Genomic DNA, 21,307 nt, shown 5'->3' on the forward strand with positions numbered 1-21,307 from the left:
AGGAATAACCTGACTTTGAAAACTGGGTTTTAGTGATAAGTAATAAATGGCAAAGAGTACAAATCACCATTTCTGGTCTGCTCAGCAAGGACAACAGCATTTTTTTTTTTTTTTTTTTTTGCAATTTCATTATGTTTGCCATCAGAACATCTTAAGGCATTTCAAAACCTACATTTCATAGTCTGGCAGTGGGAAAGTTCTCACCAGCTTGTCCTGTGCCCTGACTGTGCCCAGTGCTCAACAAAGACCCCACAAAACCAGAGCTGGTCCCCAGACCACTGCAGGGAATTAAAAATATACTGGTGGAAAAGGAGCTGCTATAATCAGTCTTTTTTAAATGGTTGTGGTTTGGGTTTTTTTGTTTTGCTTGTTTTTGTTTTTTATGTGGGAATTGTCCTCAATACTAAATAGGAAGTTTTTTAAGGGTAGAGCAGGATACAGTGACCTTGAAAATTAAGATTATCCTATGTTAGGTATTGTGATCTGTTGGGTAGATAAAAATGGAGCCATCTCCATCCTGCCAATAAGTGCAACAGATAAAGAGGGGAAAGGAGGCTGTTTCTTTCCAAAGCCACCCTTAATCAGCAAAAAACAGCAGACAAAATTATCTTTGGTAGATGGGGATTTGTGCAGTGTGGGTTACATTTATTATCTGGCAGGTTATAAGCTGTATTTTAATTTCCGGTATTTTCCTGCTACATCTGAAGGAACAATACAAGCTGGATCCACTGCATGGCATTTATAAGCCTGTGCATGTCATTTATATGGTAATGGAGGAGTTCACCCTCATCCCCAGTGATTTCTGCAAAATTCTGCATGCTGGTTCTCAGCATATTTAGCTTTCTCCAGTGCAAATTAAAATGCACATTCATGATCTTTGAACAAAGCGGGCAGGGATAATTGGTAATTTGAGCCTGTTCTGTACAATGCAATTCAAAGTAATACTTATAATTTGCAGTTAATTAATCAGGGCTTTATTTTTTCCCTTAAAACTCTTAATTGCCTTTCTATGATATTGATTTTTAATAAGTTTTACTCCTACCAGTTTTAGTTCCAATTATACAGGCAATTTCTTGTCACTGTTTCTGCATGGCCCTGTGTGTGTTTATATGTACATTTCCGCATATTTTGGGATATTTTTTCAGGATTTTTTATGCTGGTTTATGGATAGAGTTTTTGTTGGCTGAAATTAAAAAGTTGAAAATAATGGAATCAATGTACAGCCAAGAGAATCTAGGTACAACAGGGAATAGAAAACTCAAACCAATAAAATGAAAATTTTAAAGAATTTTAGATACTTGTAATTCCACTGCCACATTTAAATACCTAGAATTCCATGTCAAACTCATTTGGCATTTAATTCACTATCCAATTAAAACTCTTTGTAGAAGACTCTAATTGTTGTAGCTTTAAAGTAAAAACAGCCATCATTAGAGGTACAAACTTTGGGCTCTCTGAGGAAATCCAGATGGTCATAAATTCAAAAATAACAATATTAGTGAATATAGATGTACATGAGGGTGGTGCCTGTGATGGGAGATATGCCCTGAGCACCCCATGGCTGACCAAGCCCAGCCCTGTCCAGCCTGACCTTGAATGACCAGAGTGATTCCACCACCTCTCTGGGCAACAACCTGTGCCAGAGCTTCACCACACTCATTGTAAAATCTTCTTTCATGTGTCTAATCTACCCTTCTTCGATTTAAAATCATCACCCCTTTTCCTATCACAACTGGTTATCTAAAAGATTTGTCCCCATCTTTCTTACAGGCTTCTTCCAAGTACTGAAAGGCTGCAATAAATTCTGCCTGGAGCCTTTTTTCTTGAGGCTGAACAACCCCAGCTCTCAGCCTCCATAGCAGAGGTGCTCCAGCCCTCTGATCCTCTTCCTGGACTCCTCTGGACCCCCTGGAAATTCCCCACTGGGCATTCTGCACACCAACCCCACTGGGATTTATTTCCTGCCTCACTCATGGGAGTTTCTAGGCTGTCACTGACAAGCAGAGCTGCACAGACCTGGTTGGTGCCCCTGCCCCAGGGGCACAGCTTTCCTCTTATTTAATCAGGAGATTTAGGATTACTGCACTGGAATCTACAGATCAAAAATATTGATAAAAGAAAGCATTTCCTGGTAGCAGGGATAAAAGAGATTTTCATGCATGGACATTATCCTGCAGGGATGTTTGTCTTTTCTTTATTCTTACCTGGGTCCAGAGTGGATGACCTTCAAAACACACACCTAGGAAAGAGCAGAATTGTGCTCAACATGCAAGTGCAACAACTCTGATAAACACAGTCATCAAACCCCACTGATCCATCAGTGGCATAACCTGATTACATACCATTACCTTCATCAATAATAAATGTTCCTCTTATTTGATAAGAACATTTTTTTTTTCTGAAATATTGCTGTAAGCTAATTTGAATTCTGGTTTTATCCAGCTCTCTTTTTTTTATTATTCCTTGGTGATTCTATTGATCTCAGTAGTTCCTCTGATTATTCAGTCCTGTAAAATCAGATTCACCCTCTGAGTCATTATTGAGCTAAATCTCTCAGTTAGCCAGGTCCTGAGTCACTGTTCAAGTTGAAACCTCTGGGAATATTGCCATAACAGGGCAATATATACCCTGAGTGGTTTTAATGGCTGTTCAATGACTTCAGCTGCTTAAACTGGGTAAGGAATTAGGAGCTAGACTAAATTCAGTCAGTGTGCTCCAGTTCCCATTTCATAAAGCAGGGCTGTATTTTGCAATATTAACTGACATTTATTAGCACTCAGACTAGGTGACTAGCAGGTGCTGCTCAGGGTGAATAAATCATGCAAGCAATTCACATGAAAGACAGCTTGTGCAAGTGCTGATAAAAATCCATGGGGTTGATGAATCAAGTTCTTCAACAGCAATGTCAGGCTGTTCAGTCTTCTTATCTCTCATATTTCTTTATGAAACATTAAAAGAGATTGCTTTTGGGCACTTGTGTTCTTGAACTATTGCAATCGTCTAATGAATTTTTGATTCCGAGGGTTTTGTGATTACCAACTTTCTTGATACACGTGCAGCTATTGAAATGGATCCCCTGTGCCAAGGCTGGCTGTCCATCTTCCTCCTATCATAAACCCCACAGATTCGTTAGACAGAACCTGTAACTTTTAATTTAAAGGAAAGGTGAAGTTGAAGCTGCTTGAGCATGTCTGAATAGAGAAATATTCAGCATATAATGAAAGGCCTGATTTGTCTCACTGCATTGCACAGATAAGCAAATTGTATTTCCAGCCATAGCAACCTGTTCAGTGGCACCAGAGGGGTAAAGAAGAAAAGGATCTGTCTGTGAGGAACCCTGCTTCATTTGGGCCATGTGAATTCTCTCTGCTCTGGGTCTTTAGCAACTGAGAAGGTACAACAGGACCTTGCAGTGAGCGTTCACTCTCACATCAGTGACCTGCATTGCAAATTGCTCAAAGACTTCTGCCAGGAAATGTTTCTACAGATTTAGTGCCTTTACTAACAGGCTTTCATGAGGAGCTGACAACAGGCTGTGGGTTTAAGCTTTGTGCCAGGTGATGGAAAAACTCATTCTTATTGTACATTAGTGGCAGACAGCAGTTTCCCACTGCAGATGGGCTTCCTAGATGCATTTGCTCTTTGGAGTGAGTGCAGGAAACAGGAATAGCTGAGGGTAGGATGGCTAATATTTCTCATTTCATAATTCAAACCCCATTTTCATTATTACATCTGAGCATCCTGACAGATCACAGCCCCGTTGGAATCTGCACGTCAGTCTTGTCACCATGGTCCAAAGGTTGTCACTGACACTGAGAATGACTCACACAACCAAAGGACACTTACTAATTGTTAGGAGCAGTTGTGAGCATTAATCATCAATGCTTTTGAAAATTAAGGATTCCTAAAGACGGGGTATAGGTGACAAAAACCCAGAAACACAGAGAAAGAAACTTCTAGAAAGAGGAGAGGGAGGATGTGGAGGCAACTCAACATTTTTCTGGTGTGTTTATTTGAAAGAGGACAGCTTTTACTAAAAATCAGGCCCCAAAATACTGATGTGCCAACAGGACAGTATGGCTTTGTGTATGATACCTGGTAACCCTACCTGCCTGCTGTGATGCTCTGGAGAGGTGCCAAACCTCCTGAGGAGTTGCTCATTGATCCTGCTGGGCACCCAGGATCCATGTGAAACCTGGAGGACAGCTCCTCTCCATGGCTTTTTGCCCCTCAAGGGGGATTTGCAGAGCTGGGTGCACTCAGTGTGTCACAGTGTGAAGGTGGCCTGGAGGAGACACTCTGACTATTTTCAAATAGCTGAATTCTTCTCTTATTTGTAAGAATCCACCTGTATGTCTCAGCTGACATCTCATACTTGTGTGTATCTGTTTTGTTAGTTGGTTGATTGGGCCTTTTTCCAACAAATGCATTTGCATGATTGAGGGAGATTTTAAACATTCATGATTTCTTAGTTATTGCAGTCTGAGCTTGGCCTCCTGTGTGTATTCTGTAGGGGCTGTAGAGGTGTACCTGAAAATGGGATCAGGCAGGTGTTCAATAATCCAGTTTTTGAAGCCCCCAAGCAAATCAAACACTCAAGAAACTCTGGCAGCTACTTGCCAATAACCTTATAAACAACATTCCTAATGCCCTGACTCATATGGCAAGCACAGAATCCTTCAGTGTTGGAAACACAACAAATTAGGAGAATCAATGGGTCAGGGGGGAGACAAACAAACAAACAAAACCAAAACCAAAACAAGGAAACCACATTAAAATAACAGTTTTGAAACAGGGTGAATTTAATAGCCTCAGAAAACCTCTTCTGTTTGTCAGGAGCTTGGTCCCATGCTCTTGTCCTGCTTCTTGGGGATGGGTGTCCTAAATATTGTCCTAGAGAAACATCGGTGGTGACTGCTGGTAGTTGGGAGTGTGGATGAGGAGGCCAGGTTGGAGTGGTCAGGATTTGGCCAGGCTGCCTGGCAGATTTGCCTCTGGTTTTGCTGGACACTGCCCTTCATTCCTGTGTGTTCCCTCAGGGATCCTGGCCAGGTACCAGCGAGCATCCCACAGTGACTTGTCTGCCTCCAGAGCTTTGCAGCTTGTTGTGTTGTCACCCAGAGCCACCTCTGTAGCCATGATATTTTCTGAAAAATCCTTTCCTTAGGATTGTTTCTCCTGAGAAGCTGAGAGGCCTCAGGAACAAAATGTAAACAATGATTATCTGCTGCTGTGGAATGCAACAGGTGCATCTGGGATTGGTCTCATGTGGTTGTTTCTGATTAATGGCCAATCACAGTCAGCTGGCTCAGACAGAGAGTCCAAGCCACAAGCCTTTGTTATCATTCTTTCCTTTTCTATTCTTAGCCAGCCTTCTGATGAAATCCTTTCTTCTATTCTTTTAGTACAGTTTTAGTATAATATATATCATAAAATAATAAATCAGCCTTCTGAAGCATGGAGTCAGATCCTCATCTCTTCCCTCATCCTCTGACCCCTGTGAACACGGTCACACACCTCCCTCTCACAGCAGTGCAGGTGGACCACAGCCCACTTGTGTCCACATTGAGTGGGGTTTGCCTGTTTGCCTCTCGGAGTCTCTGTGGTCAGGATGACCCCAAGAGGTGTTAGAGAGTCTTTTTCCCCAGCCTGGAAGCTGAAGAAGGAGTCAGGGCTCTTCTGTTCTGGTTTTCAAAGTTGTTTATTTGCTGTTATTATAGTATTCTTTCTCCAACCCGCTGAGGTCTGTCCAGCAGGTTGGGTTGAGGCACACTTTAATTTTATACTAAAAACTACATGTAAATTATTTACAATAACTTTCCAATACATATTACCTATGTTAGACAGTGTGTTTCTACTCTAAACCAATCTAAAAGTGCCAACATCACCCAGAAGATGGAGGCTAAGAAGAAGAAAGAAGAAGGACAAGGCACACCCAAATCCCTCCATCTTGGCTTCTGAACCCCCATTCTAAAAACTCAAAATGCTACTTTTCTATCTTGTAACAAACTAGCTATCATTCTACTTACACTTTTGTGGCTTGTGAGTCCTCATATAAAGTTGGAAATTGTTTTTTCCAAGGTCTAAAATCGAAGGCACAGGTGTTTTTAACCCTGTGCCAAGGTCTCCAAGCCACTTGTCAGCATCTCGAGTCCTCCAGGGCAGCCAGAGGAATTCCCTGGGTTCTGACATTTGCCAAGCCTGGGCTTGGCTCAGGCTGCACAGCAGCTCTGGGGTCCATCAGAGATGTGGAGACAAGATATGATCCTGCTGACCACACAGAAGAGTGGTTTTCCTCAGTGCCCAGCATAAACCACCCTGCTGAAATGAGCTTCTCTGCTGGCCCTCAGCATCTGGCAACCAGGGAGGCAAAAGCAGTGGCCAAACCCTCTCCTGCTGTCTCAGCACGACATTCTGAGCAGAAAACAACCTGTGTCCAAGCAATTAAACCAGGTGACTAAGAGGAGCTAATGACACTTGCAGCTCTCACCTCCCCTGTGCTTGAGGAGATGCAGAACTCCTGGCTGGGCTCCTTTCCCTGAGATGAGGGACTGCCACCCTCTCATGGCTGCCAAACACACAGGAGCTGCTCACCTTCCACCATGAGATTTTGGATCAAGGATTTGGTATTTCTAAAGTGCTCTCTAAAACACATCCTCAAGAAATAGTTTATTCTTCCTAAGCTTGTTGCCTGTCAGTGGCAGAGGAGACTCTGCGCTCTGGGTAGGAATAAAGGGTCACGGGGGTGAGCATTGCAGCTTGTTTTTCCTAAGGATCTCTGGCAGCATTGCAGCTCATTTTTCTTAAGGATCTCTTGGACAAGAGCATGAGCAGCTTGAGAGGGGTTGCTGTTTGCATACAGATTCACAGAATATTCTGAGTTGGAAGGGACCCACAGAGATCATTGAGTTCAAAGTGGCCTGCACAGGGATCAAACCCAGCCCTTGGTGTTATCAGCACCAGCGAAGCTAATCTTGGTGTCAGGAACTGTGGAATTGGGCTGAGCCCATAGTTTGACCTCAGCCACATCAATTTTTATATTTTCTACAAAAGGTTGTTGAATTGTTCAGCAACCCTGCAAAATTGCAATTTTTTTTCCACCTGGCTCAATTAGACAACTGTGAAAGAGGATTAATTGCTCTGAAATCAATAGTGCAGCAGTGCAGCCGTGCTGACATCAGCACAAAATAATGTCAACACAGGAAAATGTAGATTGGGTATGGTAATCTAAAACAGTTTTATACTATTTGCATACACATAACTACTTTTTTGCACTCATTTTATATCTATTACAATGATTTAATGGAAGTCAGTGTAGACCTACTCTACAGCAACTGAGAGAAACATTTGGTTGCATAGAATAAAAGGTCATTTTCCACAGCCATCCCTGAAACACATGTCAGTAAAGGAGAATATGAACAATAAATTCTCCCTAACTGGCTAAAAATACTTGCTTTCACACTCTACAATAGTAATCGATTTGGACGTGTGGTTGGTGCTTTGAGATCATCTAGTAATTGATTTTAAAACAGATGGCAGCTGTCAAATAAGCATTTGTATTTATTTGATGTTTCTATGAGAACCCTTGGGGTTTCACTATCTCAGAAATCTTTGTTTTCTCCTTTCCTAGACCCTTTTGCTGTTCTCTGATCTGTCTTCCTCTCATGTTCTTTTGATGCATCCTACTGACAATTTCTTTGGAGCTTTCTTTCCCAACGTAAACCACAGCCTTTATGTCAGGCTTTAATTTCATTTTGCTTGAAATTCCTTTTTATTAACAGTTTTAATAAAACAGCAAAATGTCTTCAACACACCAAATACTTCATAATCTGAGCATCAGCTACAATACATCACACAAACAGAACCATTGGTTGTGCTCCCCAGAATTGCTGTAGTTTACCAAATCAGCAACAAATAACACTGGTTTTGAGAGGCTTTTGAACCTTAAATTGCTGATATCTTGGATTTTTTAATTTATTTTATTTTTAGTGATAGAAAAGAGTGGCAAAGGTAAAAGTTAGACTGTCAGAGTATTGGCCTGGCCAAGCATCTTTGTCTTCTTGTGCAAGTCTCTCTTTTTGTTAACTGACACTTAAAAATTACAAGTTATTTGTGTCTTCTAACAAGAAGGCCCAGGAAAAGGTGTTTTGTTTTGTTTTTTTTTACTTGTAAATTATCTTTTTTATCAGTTTTTTCTCCTGATATCATTGGAAGCAATCCCTAAGCTACCAATGGATTTTTCAGCCAGTCACTGGTGAAGGCTTCATCTTTTCCAAACAGCAAGCCAGAAATTTGCCACCTTCAGCAGAAAGGCAAAATTCACAAGTATGGCTCAGGATGGACAAAGGCTGCAGAACTATCTGGATTTTAGAAAAGCATGAAGAAACCTCCATGGCCATTTACATGTATGTGTTTATCAACAAAGAGGAACTCTGCCAGTCTAAGGCTCTGTGCAAGCCTGGGAAGTGGATTTGTCATGGAAATGTCTTTAGAAATGCCCCAGTGGCAGATTATGGTTCAGAACATTAAAACCATCTCAGTGGATTTACAAATGTGGTGCATACAACAGGGTTTTTTGTCCAGAACCTGCTGGTTGCCACAGAGGTGGCATAAGATAAAGGCCTGGTGCTTTTCCCTGCATTGAGTCTATCAAGGAATTCAGAGGTCTGAATGCCCTTCACTGGACTGTTCAATGCTTGGACAGAGGTGGACATGATAATTATAAATGTTTGAGTTCTATGGCTAAAGTTGCTATACAAGTATCAAAAGGAATAGCAAAATCCACTTGTGATGATGTTTACAGGATTGGGGTGGATATTATCCATGGAGGAATGAGCCAGAGGATTTGTGGGGTCTCTTCCAGATTCATCTGCTGTGATTCCTTGAGAAGTTTGTTACCTGAAGTGAGATAAAAGTCTCTCATTTCACTGCTCTTACAAGTGCTGCTGGAATTAAATTGCAGTTTGAAACAATCTGGGTGCCTGCTTAATTTTACACATGCTGGGCTAATTTTTGATGACAGACCTACTAGAAATGTCCACCCAACTTCTGATCCACTGTTCATATTCTTTCCAGGGATTACCCACATGGTATCATAGCCAAATGCTACATCCAATCCCAAATTAACCACAGCCTGTTACTTGGCATCTGAGAACCACCACGAGGGACTTGTCCTTCTGCTCCCTGATGGTGCAGGAAACACATCCTTCAGAAGATACAGCACTCCCTCTTTGGGCAGCCTGCTTCACTCCGGGTATTGCCCAGGTCTTGATCCCAAAGACAGCCACCCACATAATGCACAAGTGCAGCAGCCTTGAATTCAGCTCAGGGAGTGTGGAAACCCAGGGCATTGGGAATATTTCTCTGTCTGCTCTGGGGTGCTCTGACCCTGAGGGTAGCACTGACTTTGACCCTCATTCATGGAGAAAGTTTCCTAAACTCCAGAATAGAGTAGAATCCACTAGGGTGTGATGTAGATTGGACAGAATAGTGTAGGTGTATCGGTAGTGTATCTATCAGTTAGGTGGGAAATTTGGGGTTTAGGATTTTTAGGATGTTGTGGATGGAAGCAAGATGGAGGGCACAGGGTGTCATCCTGGGTTTCTTCCTCATGCTTCTTCCTCCTTCTTCAGGGGTTTGGGTGGCATTTTGTAATTGGGTGGAAAAGTCCACATTGCAGGCTTTTAGGGATCAGTTATTGGGTTAAAAAGGGAAATAATCCAGGTGTCAGTTCTTAATTGGATAATTTAGCTTCAAAAGACCTTGGAACAAGAGATTGTTGGCCATTTTGCAGTGATTCTCCAGTGTGCTGAGCCTGGTGTGGACAGCGCGCAAAACTCTAGATAAGATCACAATAAACAAGAACCTGAAGACCAAAAAAATCCAGTGTGTCTCTCTTTCCTGACACAAAACCACTCCAGAAGGGTCTCCCCCAACAGGGGAGCCCCCTGGGAGGGCCCAGCCAGAGTCCCAGAAGCCAGGGAATCAGCAACAGGTACCCTGACAAGGGAGCATTCTCTCTCATCACACCTCTGGTATTTCCTCCAGCTGCTGTTCTCCTCCAATGACATTGAAGTCTCTAAGAGGGATATATGCCCAGTTGTCACTGAACATACTCTGACCTAGGACTTCAAATTCTCTTCCTGAGGGTCTGGTAACTTAGAAGACTCTTGGTTTCACACATTTGAAATGATCATTCAATTGAGCCATACTCAACTAGAAAAAGAAGGATTAAAACACACATCCTGTAACATCCCCTGAGCACAAACACATCACTGGCCAATACATGTCCCCACTGAAGAGTCACCACTCAAGAGCAGGGTCATCCAGCTGTTTCAGAGTGATTCATTCTAAATGTGCTGAGATGGAATAACTTGTCTCAAACCCTGTGCTTGAAGCCAGCCAGCAGTTCTGAGCAGCCCTTGTTCAGCTATGGCAGCCACACACTTTATTCTCATTATTTTTCAAGTTTGCATGCCTTGTTGTGGCTGGCAGGCAAAACTGTGGAGAAAGAAAGAGACCAAGCCAGCAGGATCTGACTGTGAGGAATACCAGCAGCTCACTCACAGCATCCTGGCATCATGAGGCACTCAGTGACTGCAAACTCTGGGGAAGAGGGCAAAAGTTTTGATCAATTGTCGCCTCATGCTCTTAGTCAGGTCATGATCCAAATATGTTAAGGGGCTTTAGTGTATAAGGAGAATCTGTTTTTTCACACATGAGGCAGGATCTGAACTAACTTTAGAAAAACTCAGCAGTTTTGAATGAAACTGATTTTCAAAGCATTTGCTAGATGCAAACACAATGAATAAACTGTCTACAAGAGCAAATTTCGAATCATTTTTTCTTTCAGCTGAAAGAACTTTCTGGTACTAATCCATTCTGTAGTCCATGAGAATGTTCTCTGGTTTGCTAAAACTAACTGATCTCTCTAATAACAGCAAGGTCCTGGCTTTGTTTCAAGGCAAAGGTTCACTCAATTAAATCTCATTAACAGAGGACCACAAAACCTGCACTAAAACCTTTCTGGGTATGTGACCTTCAGCAGAACTGCTTCATTAAGTCTGAGATCCTGGAGAAAATGTTTGCTGAATAAAGTCATTCCTAATTAATGTTAAAATGTCAATGATTCATGTGCCATCCATCTTTACTCCTTTTCCTTTATGCTCTTCATTATCTCTTTAATGGGCAACCAATATAAAAGTCAAAAGCAGAATCTTTTAAATGTACATATAACAGGTGGGACAATGCAGCAAAGCAAATTTGCCAGATGTGCTTTCCCATGAAACATTTGTAACTTCCTAAATATCTTTCGAAAACCCCACTTCTCTGCTGCCATTAAGAATTGATTAATTAATTTGTTATTTCTGAAAACCATATGTATCGAGGATGAGCTTTCCCTTGCACCCTTTCTGATGTTACCTTGAGTTTTATTCCAAGCCATATGCAAGTCTTGATTAACAAAGTGTTTATTTACCCTGTGATGGATATAATTGTCTGTTCTCCAAGGGTTGCTCATCCAATTTTTTTTTTTTTTTTTAATTAAACAGTGTCTGGTGAGTTTTTACTCTTCAGACCTGAGGGACGTCCTGGTTGGACTGGGGGCTCATCAGAGGGTGCTGTACAAACCTGGTGGGTCTGAACTCAGAAAATCCTCACCCCTTTTTCCAATAAGCAGTGATGGCAGCAGATATTGGGGCTGCTTGGACCTGTGCAGCAGGACTTCATGGTGAAGCCTTAGAAACACTCGGTAGCCTCTCTAATTTTTATTCTCACATTAAAGTAATGGGACCCATCTTCCTGCCCATCAATCTGTACAGCATATGCAAGCCCTTCTGGTGGTTTAAATAGGAATGACTCACATGATATTAAGCCTCTTAATGAAAATGTATTACATTATTGTCTTTCACAAAATGGGAGGTTTAAAAAGCCAAGTTAATGTCTTCCAAATGTCATTTACTGGAGACACTTTGGATCAAGAGTGAATTTTATAGCTTTTCTGCAGATCTGTAAGATGAACTCATCTTTACAATGAAGGACATTCAATTACATGAAAATTATTAGAAATAAGCAGCTATTTAAATTTGAATTTGAATTTAGTAAGAACTAGGTTCTGACAGTCTTAAAAATAATTTCACATGATGGCAATATTGTTTTCTCCTTACATGATTGAACTCTGACATGTTTGCATTTGCATTTTTCTGAGCACCTTTTCATTGGTAATTATATTACTGAAATCTCAAAAATCCCAAATTTCACTGGTATAAAGGATCAGTCTCTAATCCTGGCTACTTATGGCAAATTGCCTTGCAAAAGTGATTTAAGAAATGAAATAGGGATAAAAGTCAAGATGGTATCCAAGGCCCAGACTCTGTGGTCTGGCATCTTGAAGTTCCAGCCTTTCATAAGTTACAGAAAATTTCTATATTTATTTATTCCCAACTGGCAACAGAACTTAGGAATATTTAAATTGTTGCTGAAGCACTTGTATAAACACTGTTTAAATTGATTGACATGTGTCTAGTCTGATGTTGTGAACCCTAATGATGTGCAGGACACATGGCAGGAGCAGCAGTGCCTTTTATGCTGCCATGAGTGTGTGTACTAATATGAATAATTGGGTGTTTCTTCAGCAAAGGTAATTAAGCCTAATAACCTATAAATACAGAGTAATTGTTATCAATTGTGCTCATTTGTGTATGTGGCATAATTTGATGAGTATTTTTGATTGATATTCCTGTGGCATCCTCCCTGTGCTGTGATTAGGCTGGGATTTTCATATCTGCACTCTTTCATTTATTGCTAACTAGTAATTTACCTCTAATAGCCTTTTCTTTTCTGTTCTCTCTCTCTTTTTTTTTAATTAGAGGAGATCTTGAAGACTCACATTGCTCACTGGTGGTCTCCTGATGGCACCAGGTTGGCATATGCAACAATTAATGCCTCCAGAGTCCCCACCATGGAGATCCCAATATATACAGGCATCCTTTACCCTACTGTTAAAACATATCATTATCCAAAGGTAAGGAAAAATAAAAATATAATTCCTGCTGCTCTATCAGAAAGAAATAATTGTTTATTTCCAGTAGGCTCAGACAGGAGACTAATAATGCACACTCATAAGCAATGAAAATAAACAGATCAGCTGTTCCTCAGCAAATGTGCATTTAGCACATTCTTTAGCTGCATTTGTAAAATTGCACTTTTCTGGTTCTGTAAGAATTAGTAACTCTCTATACAATGAAAATCAAATTTAAAAATCCTTGCTTTTTCCACACAAAAAAAGCAATTGTGCTTCCATGTTGGAACAGGTGGAAGCTGGATGTTAGCTGTGGGTTTGTCTCTAGGATGGCTTTGTTGGTGTCTGAGGGCTTGGAATTTCTTTATTTCTGTGTTTGGATATGTTTCTATACTTAGACATGTTTCTATATTTAGATACATTTCTATATTTAGATTTTTTTTTATTGATAGATTAGATAGATAGATAGATAGATAGATAGATAGATAGATGATAGATAATAGATAGATAATGATAGATAGATAGAGATGATTAATAGATAGATAACAGATAGATAGAGATAGACAGATAGATATAAATGATAGATCATAGACAGATAGATAGATATAGATGATTAATAGATAGATAACAGATAGAGATAGACAGATAGATATAAATGATAGATCATAGACAGATAGATAGATATAGATGATTAATAGATAGATAACAGATAGATAGAGATAGATAGAGATAAATGATAGACAGATAGAGATAGATGATAGATAGATATTGATGATAGATAGATAATGATAGATATAGATGATTGATAGATAACAGATAGATAGAGATAGATAGATAGATAGATAGATAGATATAGATAATAGATGATAGACAGATATATAGATAGATAGACAGACACATACATACATATATTCTATATTTACATAGATTCACTTTTGTATAGAAGGAAAATGTAGTATTTGGACTTAGAATATCCAGGACAGCCTAATGTCAGAGGACACAGTGGTTTTAGAGGTTTGCTGTGCCTGAAAGACAGAAAAAGACTTAAGAGCCAATCTGCCCTTGACTGCAGACCTGCAGGGAGTGCACAGCACTGGCACAGCTCTCCAGCAGCACAGACTCACTGCTGCTGGTATTGCTGCCATTTCCTGCTCTAAAAGCACCACAGGGGGGTCTGCTGCACTCATTCCTTCTGGGTTTCTTGCTTTAAGCACTGGTTGCCTAAGACCTGACATGCTGGTTCAAATTGGAGCGTACTTTAGCAGGAGAGATAGCCACAAATATGCAGGTTTTGTGGTAATCAATGGTTCAGCAGGAGATGCCCTTTCCTACAGTACAAAATGGATCAGTATTTCACTATATCAACCATCATGCTATTAGACAATCTTTTGTCAAAAGGTGCAGGAAATAGCAAAATTTCTAGCTGCCATGAAAAGTAGGGTTTTTTACTAAGGTTAGAAGCGTCCTGAGTAAAATTGCCCTTTTTTTGTGCCTGCCAGCCTCTCCACTGCTCTGTGCCACATCCCTAGATTTGCAAACTCCCTGTGAAAGACCACAGCACTCCCATCCATATCCTGGTCAATGGGAATGCTTTTCATAACCCATGCAGATGCAATAAATCAAAACCTTTCTGTGGTTGATCATATGGTATGATGGTATGATATGGTAATTTATTCTTTTCTAAAATCCAGGCTGGAATGGAAAATCCAACTATTTCTTTGCACGTGATTGGTCTGAATGGGCCCACTCATGACCTGGAAATGACTCCCCCAGATGATCAGAGAATGAGGTAGGTGCTTTCTCCCCCTTCAGTGCTGGCCCCAGTTCCCTTGGGGTTTTTCAAGATAATTTTGCAGTTTTTAACATGACCTTTGTGTGCTGCTATCAAAAAGTTTCATTTTGTGTAAATCTGTTATTTTTTTTTCCATTTACTTGTCTTTTTACATGTATTTTATAGAATGCTATATTATAACAGACTTACACTGAGTAACTTTGAAATAATCCAAACACATGTATGCAAAAGAAGATGTATGACCTGTGGCCAAATCAAATGGGTATTTGCCTTTCAAAAATACAACTTCAGACCTGTGTACAGCAGGTGGGAATTCAGGATCACAGTATCCCCATCACAGTAACAGAATGGTGGCTCCTGAACAATGTAATTTCTCTTTTGGTAGCATTCTCTGTAAACAGAGAGACTCAGAAAGGTTTTAATTACAGCAATAATTTCTGACTGCAGGATCCAAGTGTTGTTCATAAATTTGTTCTATATGGTTATGGGTGGCCATAATTTATTTAGTTGCAATCAATAGTGCAAAATGATGCAAAATACATCATAATTAATTAGTGCCTGTATATTTCATCAAAACCATGGCAATTGCCATCTCTCATCTCTAGGGATGATAGAAGTAGTGCTGCCAGAGCAATAGGGGTGTATTTTCATTATGCATATGTTTTCTGAAATGAGAAGATTAGTGTGATAAAATGTTATTAAAATAGGCAAGAGGGATGTACTGTACATTCAGTTACAGAAGGGAGTCTCAAGAAAGCAGGGGAAGCTGGTGATAAGGATCTTCCAGCAGGCACATCCTATCTGAAGCATTTCAGTGTGCTCAGTGCAGATGATATAAGGACAGAGTGGTATTTCATGTTCTTTTTATCTGGAGCAAAGTGATTTAGTACAATTAATAAAGCTGAGAATAAGGTGGAGATATGCCACGGCCTTTTTTCTTTCAAAATTGAAAGAAGCCAGGAATTTTCCACAGAAATTGGATATTTTTCAGTTAAAACAAAAAATAAAATAAAATAAAATAAAATAAAATAAAATAAAATAAAATAAAATAACAAAGAAAAAAAAACAAGCAAAGCTGATGATGGGAAAACATATTTGGCGGGGAAATGTACAATATTGATCACTTGTCCTTTTTAAATATCTTTCATTCTGAACATTTTTATCAAGTTTTCTCCAATGCTCTGCTCTTCTGTGAAAAAAAGAAAGTGAAGGGAAGGGGTTGAAATTGAAGGGTGAAAAGTAGTCAGTGCCTGACAGGCATTTTTTATTTTGGTGAAAACTACTGGACCTCAGGAGTTTCATCTGCAGATGGTCAAAATTTGATCATCGCCCAGCTTATTTCTCATATTTGCATCTCAGGTGGCAAATTGAGGGATTATGTTATCTCCCTCAAGTGCAGAAATCCTCACTGGCCCTTGCATGGGCCAGAAACAAATAAATAATGGAAAAACTCAGACAATTCCAGTCTGGATGTGAGGCAGTGTCTGTGCCCAGGGACCATGGGCTGGGCTGCTGCCTGTCCCTTGGCCTGTAATAAATCCCTGTCTGTTCCTTGTGCCGTTTGTGACTTTGGCCATACTGCAGATATTCATATTGTAGAGTCACACCTCATGTGTGGGATTCCTGCCTCCAGGAAGCAGCCATGGAAAGCTGGGGCATGAACGAGTCTGCTGCACAATTATCTCAGTCTCAGGTGGTTCAAATCAAACCAAAAATGTCTTTACTGGGATGTGGAAATCCATTGCAAAACTCAGGATGGCTTCACCCTTCCTGGCAGGGTTCAAGCAAGGTGTCCCTTCCCTTTTGCTGTGCTGTGGATGTCTGTAAATGCAGTGCTCAAGGATAGATTTTGTTATATGGAAGAAACAGGATGTCCCCTAAATCAGCTCCACAAAAAATGTGGGACAGGTCAGGCAGAGAGGGCTTGGGAATTGCACTGATTTCCCATTTCTCTCCACTGGTGCTCAACCAGTGCAGCTGCAGGAGCAGCAGATGTTGAACATTAGCTGAGATGAATCACACATTCTTGTCTCATTTTCCTCTCCAAAATGAGAACCATAAAACTTGGGTGTCCGATAGAAGAGATGTGAAGGGAAGTAAATGAAATTAAAGACTCCCCACTACTCAAAAACTAGAATAATGACTATCCAGGTATCTGCAGTTACCTGTGGGCTGGGTTATCCATGGTCTTGATGACTGCAAGAGGGTTCAGAGGGGAATTGAGACTCCATACCTTTCTCTGGGGTGGTAGGGAAGACCATGATTCACCTAAAATAATAATCAAAAGTTCCTGAGAAAGAACTGTGGCTCCTGTGTTCAAACAGTGAGAGGGATGTAAAAATTGAATATATGTCCTTGAAACCTTAAATTGGATTTATAGAAGAAATGCTCCAAGCCACAATAAGTACTACAATCACATTCCTTTTCTGGGGAGACTGAATCTGCTCAGTTCATTTTGGAGAGAAAGAAGAGACAGTTATACAATTTAATTTTGCTGTGTTGTTTTTTTTCCTCTTAGGGCCTACACTGTTGCTGATGAAGAGTAAAATTACAATTTTATTTCAGGCTCTAAATTTTCAGACTGCTGTTGTCTCACCTGGGCATATCCTTCCCCCCAGTGCAGTGGATGCAAGCATTGAGGCCTTTTGTTCCTTTTCCCTGCAGCCAATTTCAGGCACTAAATATTACTGAAAAGTACAAAATCAATTTCCAGCTTGTTATTTTTCTAGACAAACAGACCTTTGTGCTTTTGCCCTTTCTCTTCAGTATATGCAGGAGCTCTTGCCAGAACACAAAGGGCTCTCCAGTGACACAGAGCATTATTTCCAACGAGAGCAACAGTTCCTTATACATATTTTATAGCAAACAAATGAACTAATAAATTTTTTATAGACTGTATGCTGTAAAAAGTCTTATTATACTTTAAGGATGTCTTGGCCTACATGGCCCAGCAGTATTTATTATAACATCACAGCTTTGGCAGTTCAGCCAGAGTTGTGCCCAACAAATGAAGTGGTGGAGCCCTGAATGGCTGCAGAGGTGGACATCTGGTAGCACCATGCCCTGGCTCTGAGAAGGCAACCATCAGTGAATTTATTCCTGCATTTTCCTGCCCAGCCCAGGTGGTTGCAGTCCTCACTATTGCATGGGACTTTTCCTGGAGATATCAACTACAGGACTGTGCAGCCCACACCCATGGTTTGCTCCAAGTATCATCACAACCTGAAAATGTCCAGCAATAAGATGGTGCAGGTAGTGTAGGAGGGTGGTTTTGCTCATGCAAACTATCTCTGCTGATGTCTTTATGGCAACCAGCTGCATCTGCTTTACAGAAACCCTGTGTCACTCCAAACTCTATTCTTCTTACTATTTGTCTTTTAATACAACACTCCTGGACACTTTGGTGTGTAGCCAGCATGCTCAGAGGCCATCAGCTTTTCATAAGCATCAAGAACCCAACCATTGATAGTGATGGGTCTGAGTCAGCTCAGTTTAGTGTGCTCAGAATGGAAATGGTTTGCAATTTCTTTTCCACCTGTGCATAAATTTGTAGCTCCAGGCAGTTCAATCCTTCTTGGAAGACAGAATAGCTTGAAAGATTCTTTATCTCTGCATTCGTCTCTTCTTTGAAAATAACTTCCAGAAGTGGCAGATAAAACACCTGCTCAGTCCTAAAAATGTCATTTTTAGGGGCTGAAATCCATACACAAAGCAGCCTGGATACACCAGGACATGATGTTCTTTAAAACCACAGCTCTCTCCTGGCCTGTTTGCCTGCAGCAGCTGCCATGTGGCAATTCAGGATGGCAGCGTTGTGATCTGCTTTCTGTGTGTGTGTGTTTGCAGGGACTACTACATCACCATGGTGAAATGGGCCACCAGCACCAAGGTGGCAGTGAACTGGCTGAACAGAGCCCAGAATGTGTCCATCCTGACCCTCTGTGATGCCACCACGGGGGTCTGCACCAAGGTAGGAGAGGTTTGCAGAGCACTCAATTGCCATCAGTGTCCAAAACCCATGCAGGGAGAAACTATTTCACTTATTTTTATGGTGAAAAGCCAGCTGGAACACATTAATTTAGGCGAACAGAACATAAACATTGTTTAATTTTTAATTTTTTTTTTAACACCCAGTAATCCAAGAACACTCTATGTGTGTTTGAGAGAGGGTGATTGTTTGTCTTGGTTACCTTTACCCACATACAAGCAACAATTTGCAACCTAAATACCTTTGCAACATTCCAGCTGCATTATATGTAGTTAATAGCATTAAAACCAGCTCATGCTTATCTTAACTGTAGTTAATTAATCCCTTCTATAAATGCACTAATACAAATGATGAATTGATATAAGATCAGCAGATTCCATTAGCAGATTCCATCATTTAAACTGGCATGGGTTTCCACTGTATAGACTTGTTCTAATACACCCATCCCTTGAAAAAGATCATGCAATTCTGTGCATAGAGCATGGTGAGAAGTATTTTTTTCTTAATAACTTTCATTTCAGCCTTTATTTATTTATTAAGATTTATTTCTTTGGGGAATAATACATCTTGTGGATTTGTGTGTTTTCTCTGTATGTATAAAATGCTTTTTTGATCTAGTGAATGTTTATCCATTAGGGAGGAAAGTCAAGAAAAGCAGCCACTGGATTCCACTCCAGAATCACATATTTAAACAGTTTCTCTGTATTTCTGACCAACTTTTCAGCTCCAATCCAACAATTTCATGCATTGTTAGGCAAAATATAATATATGACAAGTATGGTTTTAATGATCTTTTTGTCTTTTAGAAACATGAAGATGAGAGTGATGCCTGGCTGCACAGACAGGTAAGAGTGATCTTCCCCATGTAGTCAAGTTTTTGGTAAGATAATTGCTTCACTGAGTTTTTCCCCAAAGAGAAAAAAAAAATATTTCCAGATTTGAGAGAGCTACTTGGAAGGTGGCATGATGTGTATAACAGAAAAGAGCTTCTCAGTAACAAACAAGTTCTCAGTAAAGGTGCCATCCACTCTGGTAGGTCCCATAGTCCTTAGCCTGCAATTTAATTGTATTTAAAAGAGATGAAGAGCTGATGTGGGTGGGAGTATCTGTATAGGTGTGTATATATGTGTGTATATGTATACATATATATAAAATCACTGGCAGTATCTGTATAAGACTCATCAGCCTCAGAGGCAACCCTTCATTCCCTGCCCTGACACTGTTGATGACAGTTCAAACACTATTGTGGTTGTTTTCTGGTCATTTTGTTGAGAGGATCTCTGTCCATTCAGAGACAAAACCATGCAGACAGACTGTTGAGTCACTTAAATATCATATATAACACATGCCCAGGAGTCAGTTTGTGAAGGGAGCTCAGATTAAATGAAGCTTTTTTTCAGAGAGAAGCTGTGATCTTGATTCAGCCACAACACCAAACTGTTTTTTCAAGCCTTGTGTGAACACCAGACAGGGAGCAGCATGTCACAAAATACCTTGTTCAATATATTTTGCCAAGTCCAGATTTAAAGCATTTCAAATTTTTGTCACAGACTGTTCAGAGGAGCCAAGACCCTGTAGAAATGGCACTTCATCAGTTCACAGCAAGAACAATGCTCTCCTCTGTTCCAGTGGCTGTCCTGCAGCAATGGGCTGTGTGTGATGCACATGAAAATTGATTTTATGGGGAAATAGATTTTGTGCTCCAAGCATTTCAAATAATCTTTTGCTGATATAGAGTAAAAATGGTGCTGAAATATTCTTTACATTCATAAGGACTGTATTGGCTTAAGTAGGAAACAAAGCCTTAAAAGACAAGGCAAATCAAGAGGAAATTCAATTGTCCAGATATTGTAGATTAAAAATAAAAATTAAAAAACAAACAAACAAACAAACAAAACCCAACAAAAATATCATCCTTAACTGGCATTATTTATTTTATAAGTTTGAAGGCAATAGCAGTAAAATAATCCTTCCATTGCTATTTACTGAAGTATAGTAGAATCTGTGTTTTATATTATTAATACAGCATAGTAGAACTTGTGTTTTTACACTGCTGTGGTTATTTAGTCACCTACCACGTGGACAGGCATTAAAAGATAGTGCTTTATCCTCATATCTGAAGTAAATGATCTGTCAGTCTCTAATGGGCCTGCTCCAGGGAAATACATTTTGTTTTACTACATCTCCAAAAAGCATATACTTATCTTGAGAGCACACTCTTAGTTTAATGTTAGAGAAGGATGTTCATTACAGCCAAATGAGTCAGACATCTCAGTGCTAAACCAAAATAACATTTTCTATGGACTTTGGAGACATTTGATAGCATCCTTCAAAAGCTTTTGTAGCAGTCTGAAGAATCATATAGCTCTTTTGCCAGTATTTCTGACAACAAAATTACTTAAAATTCTAGTTTTGACTGAAAATGATTACTGGGGTAATTGTATTTTCTATATTTGCCTTTTATTCTATGACACATTAATCTAGATAGCTGGAAAGGTATTTTCATGGC

At 40.1% G+C, this 21,307-nt stretch overlaps 1 protein-coding gene across 4 annotated transcripts in view; it reads left to right on the top strand.

Moving 5' to 3' along the window:
• DPP6 (dipeptidyl peptidase like 6) overlaps nt 1-21,307 on the top strand; it is a 568,804-nt gene that overhangs the window by 498,408 nt on the left and 49,089 nt on the right. For all 4 annotated transcript variants that reach the window (XM_071428575.1, XM_071428576.1, XM_071428573.1 and 1 more), the window contains exons 9-12: nt 12,867-13,021; nt 14,710-14,807; nt 18,657-18,780; nt 19,605-19,643. In XM_071428575.1, the coding sequence (XP_071284676.1) occupies nt 12,867-13,021; nt 14,710-14,807; nt 18,657-18,780; nt 19,605-19,643 (416 nt within the window). The remainder of the gene's footprint in view (nt 1-12,866; nt 13,022-14,709; nt 14,808-18,656; nt 18,781-19,604; nt 19,644-21,307) is intronic.

The sequence above is a fragment of the Agelaius tricolor genome, unplaced genomic scaffold, assembly GCF_023055355.1.
Source record: "Agelaius tricolor isolate 1412-34295 unplaced genomic scaffold, bAgeTri1.0.p SCAF_6, whole genome shotgun sequence".
NCBI lineage: Eukaryota > Metazoa > Chordata > Aves > Passeriformes > Icteridae > Agelaius > Agelaius tricolor.